The sequence below is a fragment of the Rhinoderma darwinii genome, chromosome 4 (genome assembly GCF_050947455.1).
Source record: "Rhinoderma darwinii isolate aRhiDar2 chromosome 4, aRhiDar2.hap1, whole genome shotgun sequence".
NCBI classification, from domain to species: Eukaryota; Metazoa; Chordata; class Amphibia; order Anura; family Rhinodermatidae; genus Rhinoderma; species Rhinoderma darwinii.
The window spans coordinates 237,874,041-237,891,587 of record NC_134690.1 but is presented as its reverse complement, the minus strand read 5'-3'; the positions used below and the strand labels follow the sequence as shown (position 1 = coordinate 237,891,587).

At 38.2% G+C, this 17,547-nt stretch overlaps 1 protein-coding gene across 1 annotated transcript in view; it reads left to right on the top strand.

Annotated features, from left to right (window-relative positions):
* The window catches only part of TRAPPC3L (trafficking protein particle complex subunit 3L), a 99,029-nt gene that overhangs the window by 57,036 nt on the left and 24,446 nt on the right, over positions 1-17,547 (top strand). Inside the window, exons 3-5 of the mRNA XM_075862297.1 lie at positions 12,213-12,260; positions 13,899-13,996; positions 14,963-15,062. Coding sequence (XP_075718412.1) covers positions 12,213-12,260; positions 13,899-13,996; positions 14,963-15,062 — 246 coding nt within the window. The remainder of the gene's footprint in view (positions 1-12,212; positions 12,261-13,898; positions 13,997-14,962; positions 15,063-17,547) is intronic.

The window sequence follows — 17,547 nt, the reverse complement described above, 5'->3', positions numbered from 1 at the left end:
CGGAAGACCTGCCTATACTTTAGGAAGACTAGTATAAAGCCAAACTGTTGTCCAATTCACATGACTATGCCCAGTTTTTATCCACATCTCACATACCAAGTTTTTCTTGCAGAAATTGAGACGGCTAGAAGTTCTGTTTAAGTTCAGATAGGCTGCGTCCTTTCTAACAATGTGAGGTCCATTAGCTTATGACAGCAGACCTGCCTATACTTGGCATATTCAGGTAACTTCTGTAACTTGTCACATACACACACCACCAACCAACGTATTTTTTTTATAATAGCGGTCAACTACTGTGCCATTGCTCTTTTATTTTATTTTTTTAAATATTGTTTTTGCTTGTGTTGCTATGTAAAGTCCACGTTCATAAAACAGTGCTGTCAAAAGCATGGCTAGCAGCATAATTCTAAGGGTATGTGCACATGCTAGCTACCTTTTACGTCTGAAAAGACAGACTGTTTTCAGGAGAAAACAGCTGCCTCGTTTCAGACGTAAAAGCTCCTCCTCGCATTATGCGAGGCGTCTTTGACGCTCGTAAATCTTGAGCTGCTCTTCATTGACTTCAATTAAGAACGGCTCAAATTACATTGCAAAGAAGTGTCCTGCACTTCTTTGCCGAGGCAGTCAATTTACGCGTCGTCGTTTGACAGCTGTCAAATTACGACACGTAAATGACAGGTCGTCTGCACAGTACGTCGGCAAACCCATTCAAATGAATGGGCAGATGTTTGCCGACGTATTGTAGCCCTATTTTCGGACGTAAAACGAGGCATAATACGCCTCGTTTACGTCTGGAAATAGGTCGTGTGAACCCAGCCTTACACCCAGTGAGTCTGTCCCTTTCCATGCTCGTAAGCTCAAATACTATTGTAATGTTATGTTCCCTGTCCTAATCTATTATCAACAGTCCCTTATGACAAATTGGGTGTGCTAATGGCCTCACGTGACCCACTTCTTGTCCATAGAGTGTCAAGTTTTCATATAGGGGTTGGCTTTTCAAGGGTTTGGGCTCATCTAAAAGGGCTAAATATATTTGGACCCCCTATATTAATATCAGACTCCAGACCAGACCCCTAGATATATTCAGATCCACTATATTAACATCAGACCCCTATATTAATATCAGACTCCAGACCAGAGTCCTTAAATATATTCAGACACCAGACCCCCTTAATATATTCAAACCCCCCAATATTAATATCGAATTCCAGATCAGACCCCTAATTTAATTCAGACCCAAATTCAGACAAAAAATAAATATTCAGAGCCCAGAACAGACTATATATTTACTCTCCTCGTTCCCATCTCGTGTTCAGCTGCTATACTGGATTCTGGTGCTGTTGAACGTCAGTACGTTATGTGCACTGCCGCACACTGCTTCCTGACAGGAGTTGGTGTCAAGACGCAGTGCAGCAACTCCTGGAGCTGAAGAAGAGACGGGATCGAGGAAGGCTGCTATCTATTGGATTAATCCAACAGCTAATGGACGATTTTTTTTTTAAATGTATTTTTGGAATCTGCGTCCCCTCCCTGGCAACCGGGTGAAAACTATATATCATCAGGTTACCGGGTGAGGAGGTTAAAAATGAGGTGACTCCCAGTAAAACCGGGAGAGTTGTTATGTCTGCTATTGCACCAGAATAGCTAACTGTCCTAGAAAAAAAACATAATATAGATTGGTTTGGTAAAGCGCAATATACTACAGATATTATGGATACATAAAAATATCATCATGCTGCCATAGATTCACCTTTGGCAGTGAAAAGTTTAAAATACTAACTGAAAATGGGCACATACTTAAGGCTGACCAGCAGCTCAATAACAAAGAATGTGGTATCTTCTTTGGAGCAAATTAATTCTTAGAGACAGATGGCGAACCCACTGCTATATATCTTCAGTATAGTACTCCAGACCAAGGTTTGCAATATGACTGTAGCTGAGTAGCCATAAAAAAAAATGTAGAAGCTCAGGTCAGCGCGCTAATATTTCTAGCATGCAAGCCCTCTGAAAATGTTTCCAATTAAGTCCTGACATACACCCATACACCATCTAGAAACGTCTCCTAAAAGAGTTTTGTTGTGGACATATAAGTATGGACAGCTGACTAATTTGTCATCACTAGCATGCAGAGGACCTTGCTAGCACTGTCAGTTTTAATGCAGTCACATTTAGAGGAAATGTATCATCCGAAAATGACATATTATTTAAATCAGGTTTTTATTATAAACATATGTTTTAAAACTTGTTGATATTGTTTTTGTATTTTTATATTGGTAATATCCATATATAAAAATATTCCAGTTTCACACTGACCACTAGAGCAGACACAAAGGGCTAATGCTTCCTGTTTTTTTGTAATAACTTGTGAGCTTTGCTGTATAGATTGGGACAGATTGAGCAGACATCTCATTATCATTAGAAGATGAGTTAATGACAGCTCTGTTGTACTAATGAAGGCCTAGATAGGGCAGGGTAGTATTATACACTATACACAGAGACAACGCTCTTTACACATCTTCCCTGTCACTCTCTGGTCTCTGGGGTAGAGGCTGTACTTCATCACTACCTGAAGACTGCTATAATCCATTACATTTCTCTGTCAGCCTACTCCCATTCATATCAGCTGCCATTAAGCACACACACACACACACACACACACACACGCGGCTGTACTGTCAATATAGATAATATAGGAAGGAATTGTGTACCTTCAGTATGGCCGTCCCCAGGGAAGTTTTAAAAAGAAAAAAAAAATACACTATATGTCAAAAACCATGTGGGCTCCCTCCTCATTATTAAGTGTAGGTGTTTCAGCCACACCCATTGCAAACAGGTGAATAAAATCAAGCACACAGTCATACAATATTCATAAACCAACATTGGAAGTAGTATAGGTTGTACTGAAAAGCTCAGTCACTTTAAACGTGGCACTGTAATAGGATACCACCTTTGCCACAAGTAAGCTCATAAAATTATTAATTTGCTAGTTCTACCTTGGTTAACGGTGAGTGGAAGCATCTAGTAGTAACAACAGCTCAGCCACGAAGCAGTAGATCACACAACATACACCACAGTATACAAAGACATTTAAGACGTTTGTATGCTTCCAACGTCGCAACAGTTTGAGGACGGACCTTTCCTGTTCCAGCATGACTGTGCCCCTGTGCACAAACCGAGGGCCAGAAAAAGGCATGGTTTGACGAGTTTTGTGTGAAGGAACTCGAGTGGCCTGCACAAAGCCCTGACCTCAATCCTATTAAAAACATGGGTACAAATTCCAACAGACACAATCGAAAATCTTGTCGAAAGCCTTCCCAGAAGAGTGGAGGCTGTTAAAGCTGCAAAAGGGAGCCTAACTTACTATTATTGCCCATGGTTTTGAATTAGGATGTCCAACAATCTTATATAGGTGTGATGGTCAGGTGTCCACAAACTTTTGGCCATATAGTGTAGCTACAACATATAAAAAATAATGAAAACATTTTTTTTCTTCTACAGACTTACATCTCATTAATTAAACTAACAAGAAATACATGTGATCTAATTTATCAAATATGTGTTATACTTTTGGATATAATATATAAACAATTTAGTGAATAACAGACTATTTTTTTTTTTACAGTCAACAAAACATTCTACCCCTTTGTAATTTTGTACTTTTAAAAATCTTTATAAATAAACAAGTTTAAAAAATAATTATTTTACATAGTCTACATTTTCTTCAAGGACATTTAATTTACTTTGTGTTCTGCGGTGTCTTAGTTTGGATTATTTTCAAGTCATGTAGCTAGAAACAACCATTTTATTGCTGTTAAAATTGCTGTGTCACATCCAAATGCTTTTAGTTGTACATGTTTAAATATTGATGCTTCCTTTGCGTACCCATAGATAGAATTAATAAAAGTACAGTTGCATTATGGGTAATGTGAGGAAATGCTGTGAGCTTTGACATTTTCATAAAAAGCTTGTTATCTAAAAATTGTAACTAAATTAATACTACAAGGGCAATTGTTAGGGCAACCTAAGTATGCCCTAACAACAGGGAATATGGTCAGACGGCCATAGGGTCATGACTTTTTTGTTTGCATGCTACAATCAGTGTTGATGGCTACATAGAAAAGGTTAATTGTGCTTGGTAAGTAGAAAAGAGAGAAATGGCGCTCCTCTAAGGTGATAACGTACTTCAAAAGAATTGATATGTACAAGTGAATCTAGATTGACTCACCTGATTATGTTGTGCGGGATCGTCGGCACAACTCGACTTTGATGGGTGGATTCACTCTGGTCTCGACACACTGAGCAAGCCTCGGGAGCAGACCCACGGTGTATAGCTCCAAGGTTGGAGTTTCTGCCGTGGTCAAATAGGATAAGGAACAAAGAAAAGATACTCCTTGTATCGGGCGCTCTTGTGTGGAAGGTTCAGTCAGTCCACAGGACCATCGGATGGTATTAAAATCAATTTATTTGGTGAACATATTAAAAGGTTTAAAATACAGATGCTACAACGCGTTTCAACCTCGCACCGAGGTCTTTGTCAGGCATAATACCATCCGATGGTCCTGTGGACTTACTGAACCATCCACACAAGAGCGCCCGATACAAGGAGTATCTTTTCTACGTTCCTCATCAGAAAAGGTTAATTGACGAGGTCAGAGCTTTCTCTAATCTCCGCCATTAGACCTGGGCTTCAGTCGTTGCCCCGAACCTGATTACATGTCCACAGCAGTAGTGTCCGCGAGATTAGCTTGCCTGCCCATACTTGCCATAGGACGTCAACTGGTAAAAAATAACGGTTAAACCAACACCTAGTAAAAATGATAATGAACAAAAATGTATGACATGAATACTTTTACCATGAGCATGCAGATGCTTCCCCCATATATCATTCACGTAAGAAACAAATTTACATGGACGTCAACAGCTCCTTATAGCCTCCAAGTTGTCTGGCATCGTTAGAGGGAACCCATAGACTTAAATTGGGCTCTACAGTACCTTTGCGTGCCTCCAACTTCATACAGAGCCATATGGAGAAGAAACTTGGCATGCTCCATTGAATGCTGTATTACAAAGCTATACTTCCCTAAAATAATTTGACATATGGTGCTGCATTAAGCAGTATATGATGAAACATTGAGTCCCCGCAGCTGCTTAGTACAGAGTTGTAGGGGACTCGTCGTAAAACCTGCATGAAGCCTTAAAAGGTTAGTGCTTAAAAAAGGTTTATACTAATGGTAGCCCTAAATATGATTCCACTATTTAAAGCTGAAAGCAGATCGGTCACCATACTATGCTGCCCTATTTAGCCCAAGCAGCACAAAAAATATTGTGCCGTTTGGCTAACAAAGAATCTTTAACCCTTTAATGACCAGGCCTGAAAAGGCCTTAAGGCCCTGTTCACACGGAGTTTTTTGACGAGTTTTTTGGAGCAGAAACCACACCCAAAAACTCCTCAAAAACCGCCCGAAAATGCCTCCCATTGATTTCAATGGGAGGCAGACGAGTTTTTTTTCCACGAGTAAAAAAAACTCGTCGTGGTAAAAAGAAGCAACATGACCCATCTTGAGGCGGTTTCCTCCTCCAAAACCCCATTTCAATGAGTCAGAAAGAGGAAAAAAACCCTCGACGAGTGTTTTGACGAGTTTTTGTCAAACCACTGTGCAAAAACCTACTGGAGCAGTTTTTGCAGGAGGAATTTTCCTCCTGCAAAAAACTCCGTGTGAACACAGCCTAATAACTAGCTGCACTTCTTGTGTGGGAGAGTTTTTTTCCTGCGCAGTTTTAGGGTACAATGAAAAATGGACTGTATAAGTTATGTAAATTATTTTTGTTGCGTCATTATAGGAAAAATAGATTTTCTTGTTCGCGTTTCACGCTAAATAACCTGTTAAATTAATTATTTAGGTTATTACTGTCGTGAAGATACCTAATGTGTGTAGTTTTTTTGTTTTTATGTAATGTATGGTCAATAAAATATATTTTATGTTAAAAAAATGACTTTTTTTGGAATTTTGTTATTATTTTTTTCATCTCATGAAGGGATAACTTTTTAACAAATTAGATTAGCTTGCCTGCCCATACTTGCCGTAGGTCGTCAACTGGTAAAAAATAACGGTTAAACCAACACCTAGTAAAAATGATAATGAACAAAAATGTATGACATGAATACTTTTACCATGAGCATGCAGATGCTTCCCCCATATATCATTCACGTAAGAAGCAAATTTACATGGACGTCAACAGCTCCTTATAGCCTCCAAGTTGTCTGGCATCGTTAGAGGGAACCCATAGACTTAAATTGGGCTCTACAGTACCTTTGCGTGCCTCCAACTTCATACAGAGCCATATGGAGAAGAAAGCAGATCTGTCACCATACTATGCTGTCCTGTTTAGCCCAAGCAGCACAAAAAATATTGTGCCGTTTGGCTAACAAAGAATCTTTAACCCTTTAATGACCAGGCCTGAAAAGGCCTTAATAACTAGCTGCACTTCTTGTGTGGGAGAGTTTTTTTCCTGCGCAGTTTTAGGGTACAATGAAAAATGGACTGTATAAGTTATGTAAATTATTTTTGTTGCGTCATTATAGGAAAAATAGATTTTCTTGTTCGCGTTTCACGCTAAATAACCTGTTAAATTAATTATTTAGGTTATTACTGTCGTGAAGATACCTAATGTGTGTAGTTTTTTTGTTTTTATGTAATGTATGGTCAATAAAATATATTTTATGCTAAAAAATGACTTTTTTTGGAATTTTGTTATTTTTTTAATCTCATGAAGGGATAACTTTTTAACAAATTAATTTTATGCTTATAATGTATTAGCATACTCCTGTATGCTAATACATTACACTGTGTCACTATGACACAGGCTGCTGCGAGGGAAACACATAGTGAGCGTCCCTAACATCAGGCATACTGAACAGACAGCCCAGTTTCCAAACATGTCACCATGTTTCCAGTGATGCGATCAAAGAGTGGAGTCCCCCTTGATCATGCCATAGCCACGGACCATTGCGATCAAAGAGTTAAACAGCTGCGGTCGGAGTTTCCTCCGATCCCAGCTATATTCAGCAGACTTATCTAAGTACAGGAGCTGTTAGTAAAAGCTCCTGCTTAGAGAATAAGTGCTCACAAGACGTTGCTGTAGTTTAGAACTTGCACCGCTCCCAGGCTTAGGACAGTGGGCGGTCGTTAAGAGGTTAAAAGCTTAATTATTTGAATCAGTTCAGCTTCCGAAAGTAGAAAGGGTTCATGACACACATATATAACTCAATTATCAACACTCTGAGATGAATGTAGTATCTCAAAGCCTACATTGTGGATGATTACATACATGAAAATCACACGTCAGTCATGCGAGATCTTTTTTTTTTTAATGGCTGTTCAGTGTGAAGACTAGATTATTGGCTTACTATGAACAAAAGGGAGACTTTTTTTTAAATCTTCATAATTCACTGTAATTTTATTTATATGATACAAATATGTTTCCTTATTTTTGATGTGTGAGAATTTTGTACCTACTAGATTTATCTTCTATGAAAGAAAAAATGCATTTAACATAGAACACCTAAAATATGCACAAAGATAAATGATTGGAAATGACAGCATTATAAAGAGCTACTAAAGTGAAAATAATGATATAGAGTCAAGGGAAAAAAGAAAGAACACCTTCAATTTAAGTTTTTATTTATCAGGGCCTAAATAACAATTGTGTGGTCCTCACCAACTTCCAAAGGTGTAGTTAGGTTTTCCTTCAGCAGGGTCAAAGAATCAGTTTGGCAACCCGCTCCTCTAAAATTTAAAGGGAACCTATCACCACATTTTCTGTCCCTTAACTGTCACCATGGCTTTTTAACCGACGGTAATAGGTTTCTAAAGATCCTGCTGTCTAAATTGTCCCTTGCAACATAAAGTATAAAATTATGTTATAAAATAGCGCGTGCTGTATGCAAATTACCCAAGAAGAGTTACAAGCCAGCTTAAGCAGTGCGCAAATTAAAGGGAATGTGACGCTAGAAAAAAATTTATATTTTTTTTAGTTAAACAATTAGTGTATAGGTGATTAAACATTGTTCTAATTTTTTTCACGAGTCAGGAAATATTATAAATTTGATTCTAATTTATAATATTTCCCAGTGCTGGTCACTAGATGGAGCAATTCCCAAAATTGCAGCATTGCATGTGGTAAAGCAACCACATTGCTTTATGCTGCAAAATTTGAGAAAACTCACTCGCTCTAGTGAGCTCTCAGAATCCCCCCCCTCCTTTATCCTGGCTAGTGCCGGGAGAAACGAGGGAATTGAACAGTCAAACCTCCTACACTGTGTGTCGCCATTTTTTGAGCTAACACACAGTGTAGTAAGTTTACATACACTAGTAAACACACAGTAAAACACTTACATACACAGAAATAACTTACCTGCTCCAGCCGCCTCCGGTCCGTCCGCTCCATCTGCTACCTCCCGCTCCAAGTGCACAAGTCCGGAAGCCGCGACCGGAAGTAGTAATCTTACTGTCCGGCCGCGACTTCCGGTCCACAGGAAAATGGCGCCGGACGTCGCGCAGTTCAACTTGGACTGTGTGGGAGCGGCGCATGCGCCGTTCCCACACAGACGGCGTACAGCATAGTGGATGGAACGGGCCCCGTTCGCATTCACTATGGGACTGTATGTGCCGTATTCCATGTCTGTATGTGTCGTTAATCGACACATACAGAAATGGAAAAAAAAATGGCAGCCCCCATAGGGAAGAAAAAGTTCAAAAATAAAAAAATTTAAAACAAACACACAAATAAATCTAAAAGTTTTTAATAAAACACTAAAATCAAACTGATGTAAAAATTTTTTTTTTCGGGACACTGTTCCTTTAAGCCAAAGCCAGTACACCTTGCTTCACTGTGCGTGCCCTGGATGCCATCAGAGCTGGTTTGTAGTGACGTATCCCCGCCTCTGGGATGTCAATCAAGCCAATTACTGCAGGACACCTCAGGAGACCAGGACCGCCCACATGACTCTTCACAGGTTATTAACATACAGCGCACACTATTAATAACTCCATTTTATACTTTATGCTGTATGGGACAGTTTAGATAGGGGCATCTATAGAAACCTATTACCGTCGTCTATAATGCCATGGCGGCGTTTTAGGTGCCGAAAATGTGGTGACAGGTTTCTTTTACATGCGTTCAGTGGTCCCCCCTAAATAAATGTAAAATAAAAAATAAATTATTTGCTTTTATTTCAAGGGGTTTTCTGCTTTTTACATTCCATTTAGTTAAAAGGGTCCTAAAAAAAACAAGCCGATCGCAGGTTTCTCTTTGTAATTGTTCTCCACTCTGAATAATTGAAGATGTCCTGAAATGCCCAGGGTTTTTAAAAATGGGGTTTCTAAACCAGACAACACTTTTAACTTAATTAGTCATTTCAAGCTTAGAAAGTGATGGCATATTACTAGTATATGCCATCATTTTATGATCGGTTGCAATCCAACCTCTGGTATCCTCACTTATCCTGAGAATTAAGGGGCCGCAATGCTGGTTTAGCGATGTGTACCCTTCTAAGTTTCCCTGCACAGCGGTGCCCCCTTGAATAAGGAGGTACTGCAGTTCCCTACACAGCGGGTGGTCAAGAGAGCCGCCGTTGATGGAAAAATAATGAGAAGGGTCGCTATATAGAATCCACACATATTAATTTGATATATACTGTATACATAATGCTGCTATACTATACACACAAATAATAGATAAAACCAATATAAATGTCACCTACTTATTACAATTAGTTTTATACACACATTGAAGACAAATAAATACCCTCATATATTGACACACATCTATTTTTGCCACACACACACACATACACACACACTCATACATACACAAAAGCCAAACATATTGTATGCACTCATATATACATACACCCCATACACACACGCACATACACTTACCTTCTATGCTGGATAGGTCATGCTGACAGTTTATTCAAATAGCAGATGCCACCTGTCTTCAGTCACATCATCAATAAACACCAGTGACCCAGTGCCTTTGGCAGCCATGCATGCCCATGCCATCACACTGCCTCCACCATGTGTTACAGAGGATGTGGTGTGATTTGGATCATGGGCAGTTCCAAGCCTTCTCCATACTTTCTTTCTCCCATTATTCTGGTACAGGTTGATCTTGGTTTCATCTGTCCAAAGAATGCTGTTCCAGAACTGGGCTGGCTTCTTTACATGTTTGGCAAATTCTAATCTGGCCTTTCTATTTTTGAGGCTGATTAATGGTTTGCACCTTTTGGTGAACCCTCTGTATTTGCTCTCATGAAGTCTTCTTTTTATAGTAGACTTAGATACTAATACACCTACATCCAGGAGAGTGTTCTGCACTTGGGTAGATGTTGTGAAGGGTTTTTACTTCACCATGGAAAGGATTCTGCGATCATCCACCACTGTTGTCTTCCGTGGACATCCAGGCCTTCTGGAGTTCACGAGATGACCAGTGCGCTCTTTTTTTTAAAGAAAGTATCAAACTGTTGATTTGGCCACTCCTACCAATTGTGCTATCTCACTGATGGATTTCTTCATTTTTTTCAGCCTAACGATGGTCTATTTCACTTGCATTGAGAGCTCCGTTGACCTCATGTTGTGGGTTCACAGCAACAGTTTACAAATGCAAATGCCACACCTGCAATCACCTCCAGACCTTTTATTTGTTTAATTGATGATGGATTAATGAGTGAATAGCCCATGCAGCCCATTAATTAGCTTTTGAGATAATTGTCCAGTTACCTTTGGTCCCTTGAAAAAGAGGCAGCTACATATTAAAGAGATGTAATTCCTAAACCCTTCCTCAAATTATGATGTGAATACCCTCAAATTAAAGCTGAGAGTCTGCACTTTAAGCCCATATTGATTATATAACTGTATATTCAATATGTTTTGGTAAACAGCTAAAATGCCAAAACTTGTGTCACTGTCCAAATAATTCTGGACCTAACTGTAGTGCCAGATCTGTCGTGCCATGGATACCACCAGCGCCCGACAGACCTCATTGACTTATAATGGGGTCAGTCAGGTTGTGTCATGGTGTCCAATGCTTTGATGGAAAGAATATCGCTGCACGCTACATTTTTCCTGTTAAATCTGATGTAAATTTTTTCTGTAGGAGTTTATCTACCCGAATCTTGGAAAACCCCTTTAAGTTTTGCCTGTCACATGATTTCAGTTACTGTCTTTCATCACTTATATGAAGTCTGGTAGCTAATAACACATTAGTTAATCTGACCAGGGAAAGACTCAATTTTTGTTTCTCAAAGGGGTTGTCTCATGAAGACAACCACCCACTTCTCTAAAGATTCTGGAACCCCCAGCGAGCCGCTGTGATTGCCGGGAGAAGCTTGGGATGGCCATACATTTTTCTGACTAAGGAGCTGCCAGGCAAATATAATGGTACATAGCAGACATTTAAATAAATGGCTGCCCATGAAATACATTGACGGGCTGGATTGGCCAGAGCATGAGCTGCTCTTGGTCTATGAAGTCCATATGCCCTTATAGGGATTTTGGACAGGGGTGTCTTTATTATTTTAACAGCCTCTTTTTAAGGTAAATACAAATTTCAATACAATCAAAATGGTTTGCGACTTCTGGTACTAGGATCTATATTGTAGCCATCATGCCCTGTGAACCAATATATTGACAAATGCTCTTTTTTGTTACACTGTTTTTAAAAGGCAATAACCTGACCATACATCATATCATTTTTCTAGTTTTTGTAACCAAGTAACATCATAGGTGATGGTAAATAGAGGCATAGATAGTAAATAGAGGCATTTTAATGTTTTCATCGCATTTAGTAGTGGCAGTCGTTTTTTAGGTAGGATGCCAATGGAATGGCACAATTATGAATGGATGTATTCTCTGTGCCCGCTCATGCACAATTTCTGACCATGTTTTCTTAATGGTGGCTGGGTTATCTCCCCGGGAACCCACTATTTTCGCTTTAAGAAAAAGTCAAGATGCACCTGAGATTTATTTTGCTTTTTGTGATGTTGGGGGTTATGACTAACTGGTGACTTTTCTTTGGCCGTTCAGCAGGCTCTGAATCTATAATCCACTCTCATCATACTTCATACATTTTTTTTATTGTGCATTGCAAGAAATTTGTGCATGTCCCTAAACATATTTGTAATGTCTAAATTGTTTTATTAACTGTTTCAGGACTGGCATTTACCAGCTATCTCATCCTCTGCCTCAGCACATAACATTGTAAGTATCTCCTGCATAACATCTGATTTTGTTTCTTTATAAGCTAGATGGGAGAGGTTTTATTTATTCATTCATTTCATTCATTTATAAATTATACTTCGTGGGAAATTTCAGTTACCTGTACTTACACATTCACAAACTGAATGCTGAATTCTCCTTGGAAGGTTTTTTTTGTCCTGGGAAAAAATCTATTAACACTGTCAAGCACTTGCACCATGTGTATAACCATCTGCCCATTATTGCATATTACGACTTATCGTTTTGGAGGTTTGGGCTAACTTTTTACGGCAAAGTAACAAAGCATGGACGACATTTTCTATTCAAAATTTTTTAATGTCAGACCAGACTACAATGTAGAAAAGTTTCCTACAAAATGTTTGAAGATGTACCATTTTATTGTACGTCATGTACCAGTTTGTGAATTTAAAATTGTTACTGTTGGCAAAATAAAATTTGTCAATGTGTCCCATAGTGTTAATATCTGGTCGCTTTATTAAACTAAAGTAGCAGCCAAAACACTATAAAATGTTACATGTGTTTGTACTTTAGGGCCTAATGCAATGTTCATATCATAGCTCCGACTTCTATCATGCCCAGCATTACCTGCCAATGTCCATGATTACATTTAGGGGACAATATCTCTTACATATGATTTCGCACCATTCAGTGACACGGAGTTCCTGTACACAGCCTCATACACATAGTCCAGTTTTTTTTTTTTGCATGTTTTCTTTTTTTTGGCCACTAATGAATCCAAAAAGAAGGGAAAGTTTAAAGGAAGAACAGTTCCAGCTCTAGTTCAAAATATGTGTCAAAACTGTACTAAAACTGCACTGTCTGAATACAACCATAGACAATTTCTACTCTATAAGGAGGATACCACACATTAATACTAAGAAGGGTTGTGTTCCCACTGAGACTTTCCACTCTACTGAGCTGTATCTCTTGTTTATGATAAGCTTTTATAGCTGTCATGGCAAGTGGCCAGTAGGGAGCTTGTGTGGTCAGATACTTGTATTTTGTATCATATGGGGCAGAAAACAATGTTTGGTAGAATAAGGACATGGCGGGGATCATGTATAAAAATGTTATTAGCAGACATTCTTGGGCAGTAGGTTTCAAACATAATGAGGCATCCAAATGTTTTCATATGGAAAATTTATAAAAGAAAAAAAAAAGCATTGTACTGGCATATTAAAAATGTTATAAAGCTGTGACACATCGTATCTACAGAACTCACCCCCATTACCATATCCAAAATATATATGTTATGTTAGTTACTGCAGCTATTCACATAGCTGGATTTTTTTATGGCTGGATTTCAAATATGCAAGATTTATAGTTTTCTATATTGATGCATACATTTTCCAAAGGTGAAATCTGAATGTTTTCTATGGGCAACTGCTCCAATTTTGTCTAACACTAGTTTTGATAAATCTCCCCTGGTGTCTTTATTTATCTCCATATCTAAAACATATTTCTATACACTCATATGAAGAAGCCCTAACTCATCTGTCCTTCTTTACTCATGGCACATTTGAGTAAATGCTTCTCAAGTAATATAAACCACCAAGAACAATTATCATGCTCATCCACAAGAATTCGGAAATATGACAACATTTTCTCCTTTGGTTTCAGAGCAAAGATCTCTTTGTTCTCACTTACGGTGCATTTGTCGCACAATTGTGCAAAGATTACGACAGTGATGAGGAAGTTAACAAATACTTGGATGAAATGTAAGTATTTAGTTTATGACTTAGGCTATGTTCACACCAGATGTAGTAAACACACTCGGCTTATGTGCTTGGAAAATTCCGAATGTAGCCTCAGGCTCCTATTCACCTGACAGAGGCCAAGAGTGTGTCCTTTTGGAGTAGCATCCGTTATTAAAGGGAACGGCTTATCATCAGAAGTACAATTAGCATTTGGTTAGGGTTGGGGCAGAGCAAACTGAACAGTTACCTAATTTACATGTGTCATTTTTGTAAAATTATAATTTTCCTCACCAAGGTTAATGAGCGTGGAACAAGCAAAATTGAATTAGTATATATATATATATATATATATATATATATATATAAATAATCGACAAATTAAAAATATTAATATTCCACAACTATGAGAATGACAATGAGCAAAGATAGAGACTGAGAACTAGGAGGAAAATCAAAAGTGTCAGCTAGATCAAGAAGTCAGAAATTGGCACTGGACACTAGCACAAGGCCCAACAAAATGCACCTAAGATAAGGCGAGCCCCTATAGGCAAGGTGGTTCTAAAATTGTGCATAGGTGGGATCAATAACACTAGACAACACACGAGTGGATCTAAAGACTGAACACAAAACACTAAACTCAAATACAGGTTGTGATGCGGTCAGCATGCTGGGGGTTGGAGTTTCGCTGGAAACTGCTAGAGAACCTCAGGCTGGAGACCCCTGGCCTGGATGATCAGCTCAGCTGCTAGAACCGAAAGACTGAAGATTTGATCACACAAAGGATCATGAAACTCTTGGACGTTTAATGTGGCCAGGCATGATAAAGTTTAAAAATATTTTATATTATTATTAGTATAATAGTTTGAATGAGAACATTATACCTATAATGTGTTCATGTCATATATTGTCCCTTTCTCAGTTAAGCTTGATGTTTATATAATGTACAGTACCATTATTTTTATGAAGAAATATTTGTTCTATCTCCAGGGGATATAACATTGGAGTTCGACTGGTAGAAGACTTTTTGGCTAACTCTGGCATAAAGAAGTGCCGCAGCTATAGTGAAACAGTGGATATAATTGCAAAGGTACTATAAATGCATTCTCATGCTATATATAATGCACATATAAAATTGTAAAATGCTGTTTAAACACTGCATAATACGGCTACATTGTAGTGTTCTTAATAGAGTTGCTACACCCAGACCCCCTTTTTTTCTACTGAACGGTACTTAAATCACCATAGAACCCTATGGCGATCTAAGTTTAGATCGATAATATTGCAGATGGTCCTCCAGTTGTGGCTATAATATGACCGCTGAAATGCATAATGTGAATATATAATGGTGGAGAGATGGGAAAGGGGCTACATTTATTTTTTCATAAAATAATAATAATAAAATAATAAAAAAGTGTAGTAGTCCACATGTCGAATAATTGTCCATTCAGACATACAAGATCATTACAGGAAGAATTGATGAATGGCACTGGTAAATGACCATAGATGACAGAGGACGTGTGTGATAATCACAAATTTATCAAACAGCTTTATGTGTATGGGCACAAATCTTTTTTGTTATCGCTCGGTGATATGGTATAGTACAGTCTATAATAATAATAATAACAACAACAACAACAGATATGCTATTTTGGTATGATGTCTTTCCGATTTTAAGAGCAAGTGAAATTTGTAGCATGCTTAGTGGACAGGCTTAACTGCATATGTCAGCCCCACATAAAGCCAATTTGTATCATGGGATTTGATTATTTTTTAATTATGTTTAGAAACATATTGATTTTAAAGCTAATGATCTGAATGTGTATAAAATGTGTTCGGAACAATGATCTGCCGTTTTTTTTCGTATGCAGCTTGAAGAACAACATTTTTGCTGGGAAATTAGAAATTTGAAACCACAGCATTTTATCTGTTAGACATTTGCATCAGGTCCGATAATGCAGTCTAGAGTATAGTCTATATCACATTAAGATTCTATTTTTGCTTTGTATTTTCAGTACTTCTGTAATTTTCTAACCCATGCTTAGTATCCGGGCATCTGGTATTTTAGAAAATCTGAAACTTTTGAAAATGTTTACATAAAATATATGTAATATAAGTATCATGTCAATGAGGCTTATCGGTGACTGGATTAGTCATACCACTATTTCATAGCTTGTGTGACAAACCAGCCGTGACTTTAATGTGAATAGAGCCTAAGGGTTGTTTTGGAAAATCAGGAACATGTGAGAATCAGATGCATAATCTAGCTATATACAGTAGATGTGGAAAGTTTTAATAATCAGTAGATCAATATTAAAGTGATCCTCTGGTCCCATGACAAAATTCTAAATGTGATGGGGTATATGGCATAATATTACCTGGTGCACCCCAGTTGTCCCCCTATGCCGTGGATTTTTATTTCTATAATATATATTTCAAAATGAGTATTTTAACAGCACCTCTCTAGGCAAAAGCTGATCCTAAGTGGTTCCCAGCAGCCAGACCACCATCAATCAACTGTCCCCTGAGCCAAGTTTCTAGAAGCATTGGAACCCTTATAATGGTCATATGAATTTTTCTTTTAAATTAAAATATGCAAATCCTAACGTTGTATTATCGGGCATGAGACTTCATGATGAATGGTTTCGAAAACCCAAGCTAAGCCCTTTTTAAATATATATTTTTTTTTAATCCAGGTTTAATTATTTAACAGCATTTTGCATCATCATTCCGCACAGTAACGCCTAACCTATAAAGGTGATCCTCAAGCACAACATAAGCATTAAACTTGTCTTTATACCTATTTCCTATATACTCACATTTTATGTGAAAAACAATGAAATTATCCTCATGCAGAAATTGTTTATAGGTTGTTCATCACGCAGTTTGACATCTCTTTGATGCTGTGTTAGATCTTGTTGGAATATTATTGACTGAAAATACTACCATTTAGCAAAGTCAACAAATGATGTGTGTGGTGACTTCTATTTAGAGGTAGCCTGTAACCAGGCAGAACCCTTTAAATCAAAGCTAAACTAGTGTTGAGGGCTCATTTGACACCTTGAGACTAAGAGTGGGTAAACATACATCTGAGTATTCTGAAAGCTTCTGGCTGGGCAGGGCACCTCTTAATGGCTCTTCAGGGAGTCATTGAGTAGGTGCAATTGTACATTTAACACTTTAGAATGAATAATGCATCATGTAATGATTTAAACGGGTCAGTCCTCATGTACATGGCAATGGCTGTATGGAGGCACATTTTTGGCTCCGTACTACAAAGCTGTAGTCACTTTATGTGCTGCTGTATTGTGGAGATATTCTCTTGTATCAGCAATGTTTTTTGGGGAGAATAGCTCTGTAATATGTCATCTGATGGATCTTGCCATATTTTTTTCAGAAAAAAATCATGAAATAAGAGGCATAAGTAGGGCTCCATATAAGTGCTAGGGCTGGGCGATTAATCTGATCAATTCGCCCTCAAGGACTCACACGATTGTTTTTTAAGAGAATCATTGAATCGATTCTTTAATGGGGTCGTTGCGCCATCTTGCAGGAGGAAGCTCCACCCTGCCGCC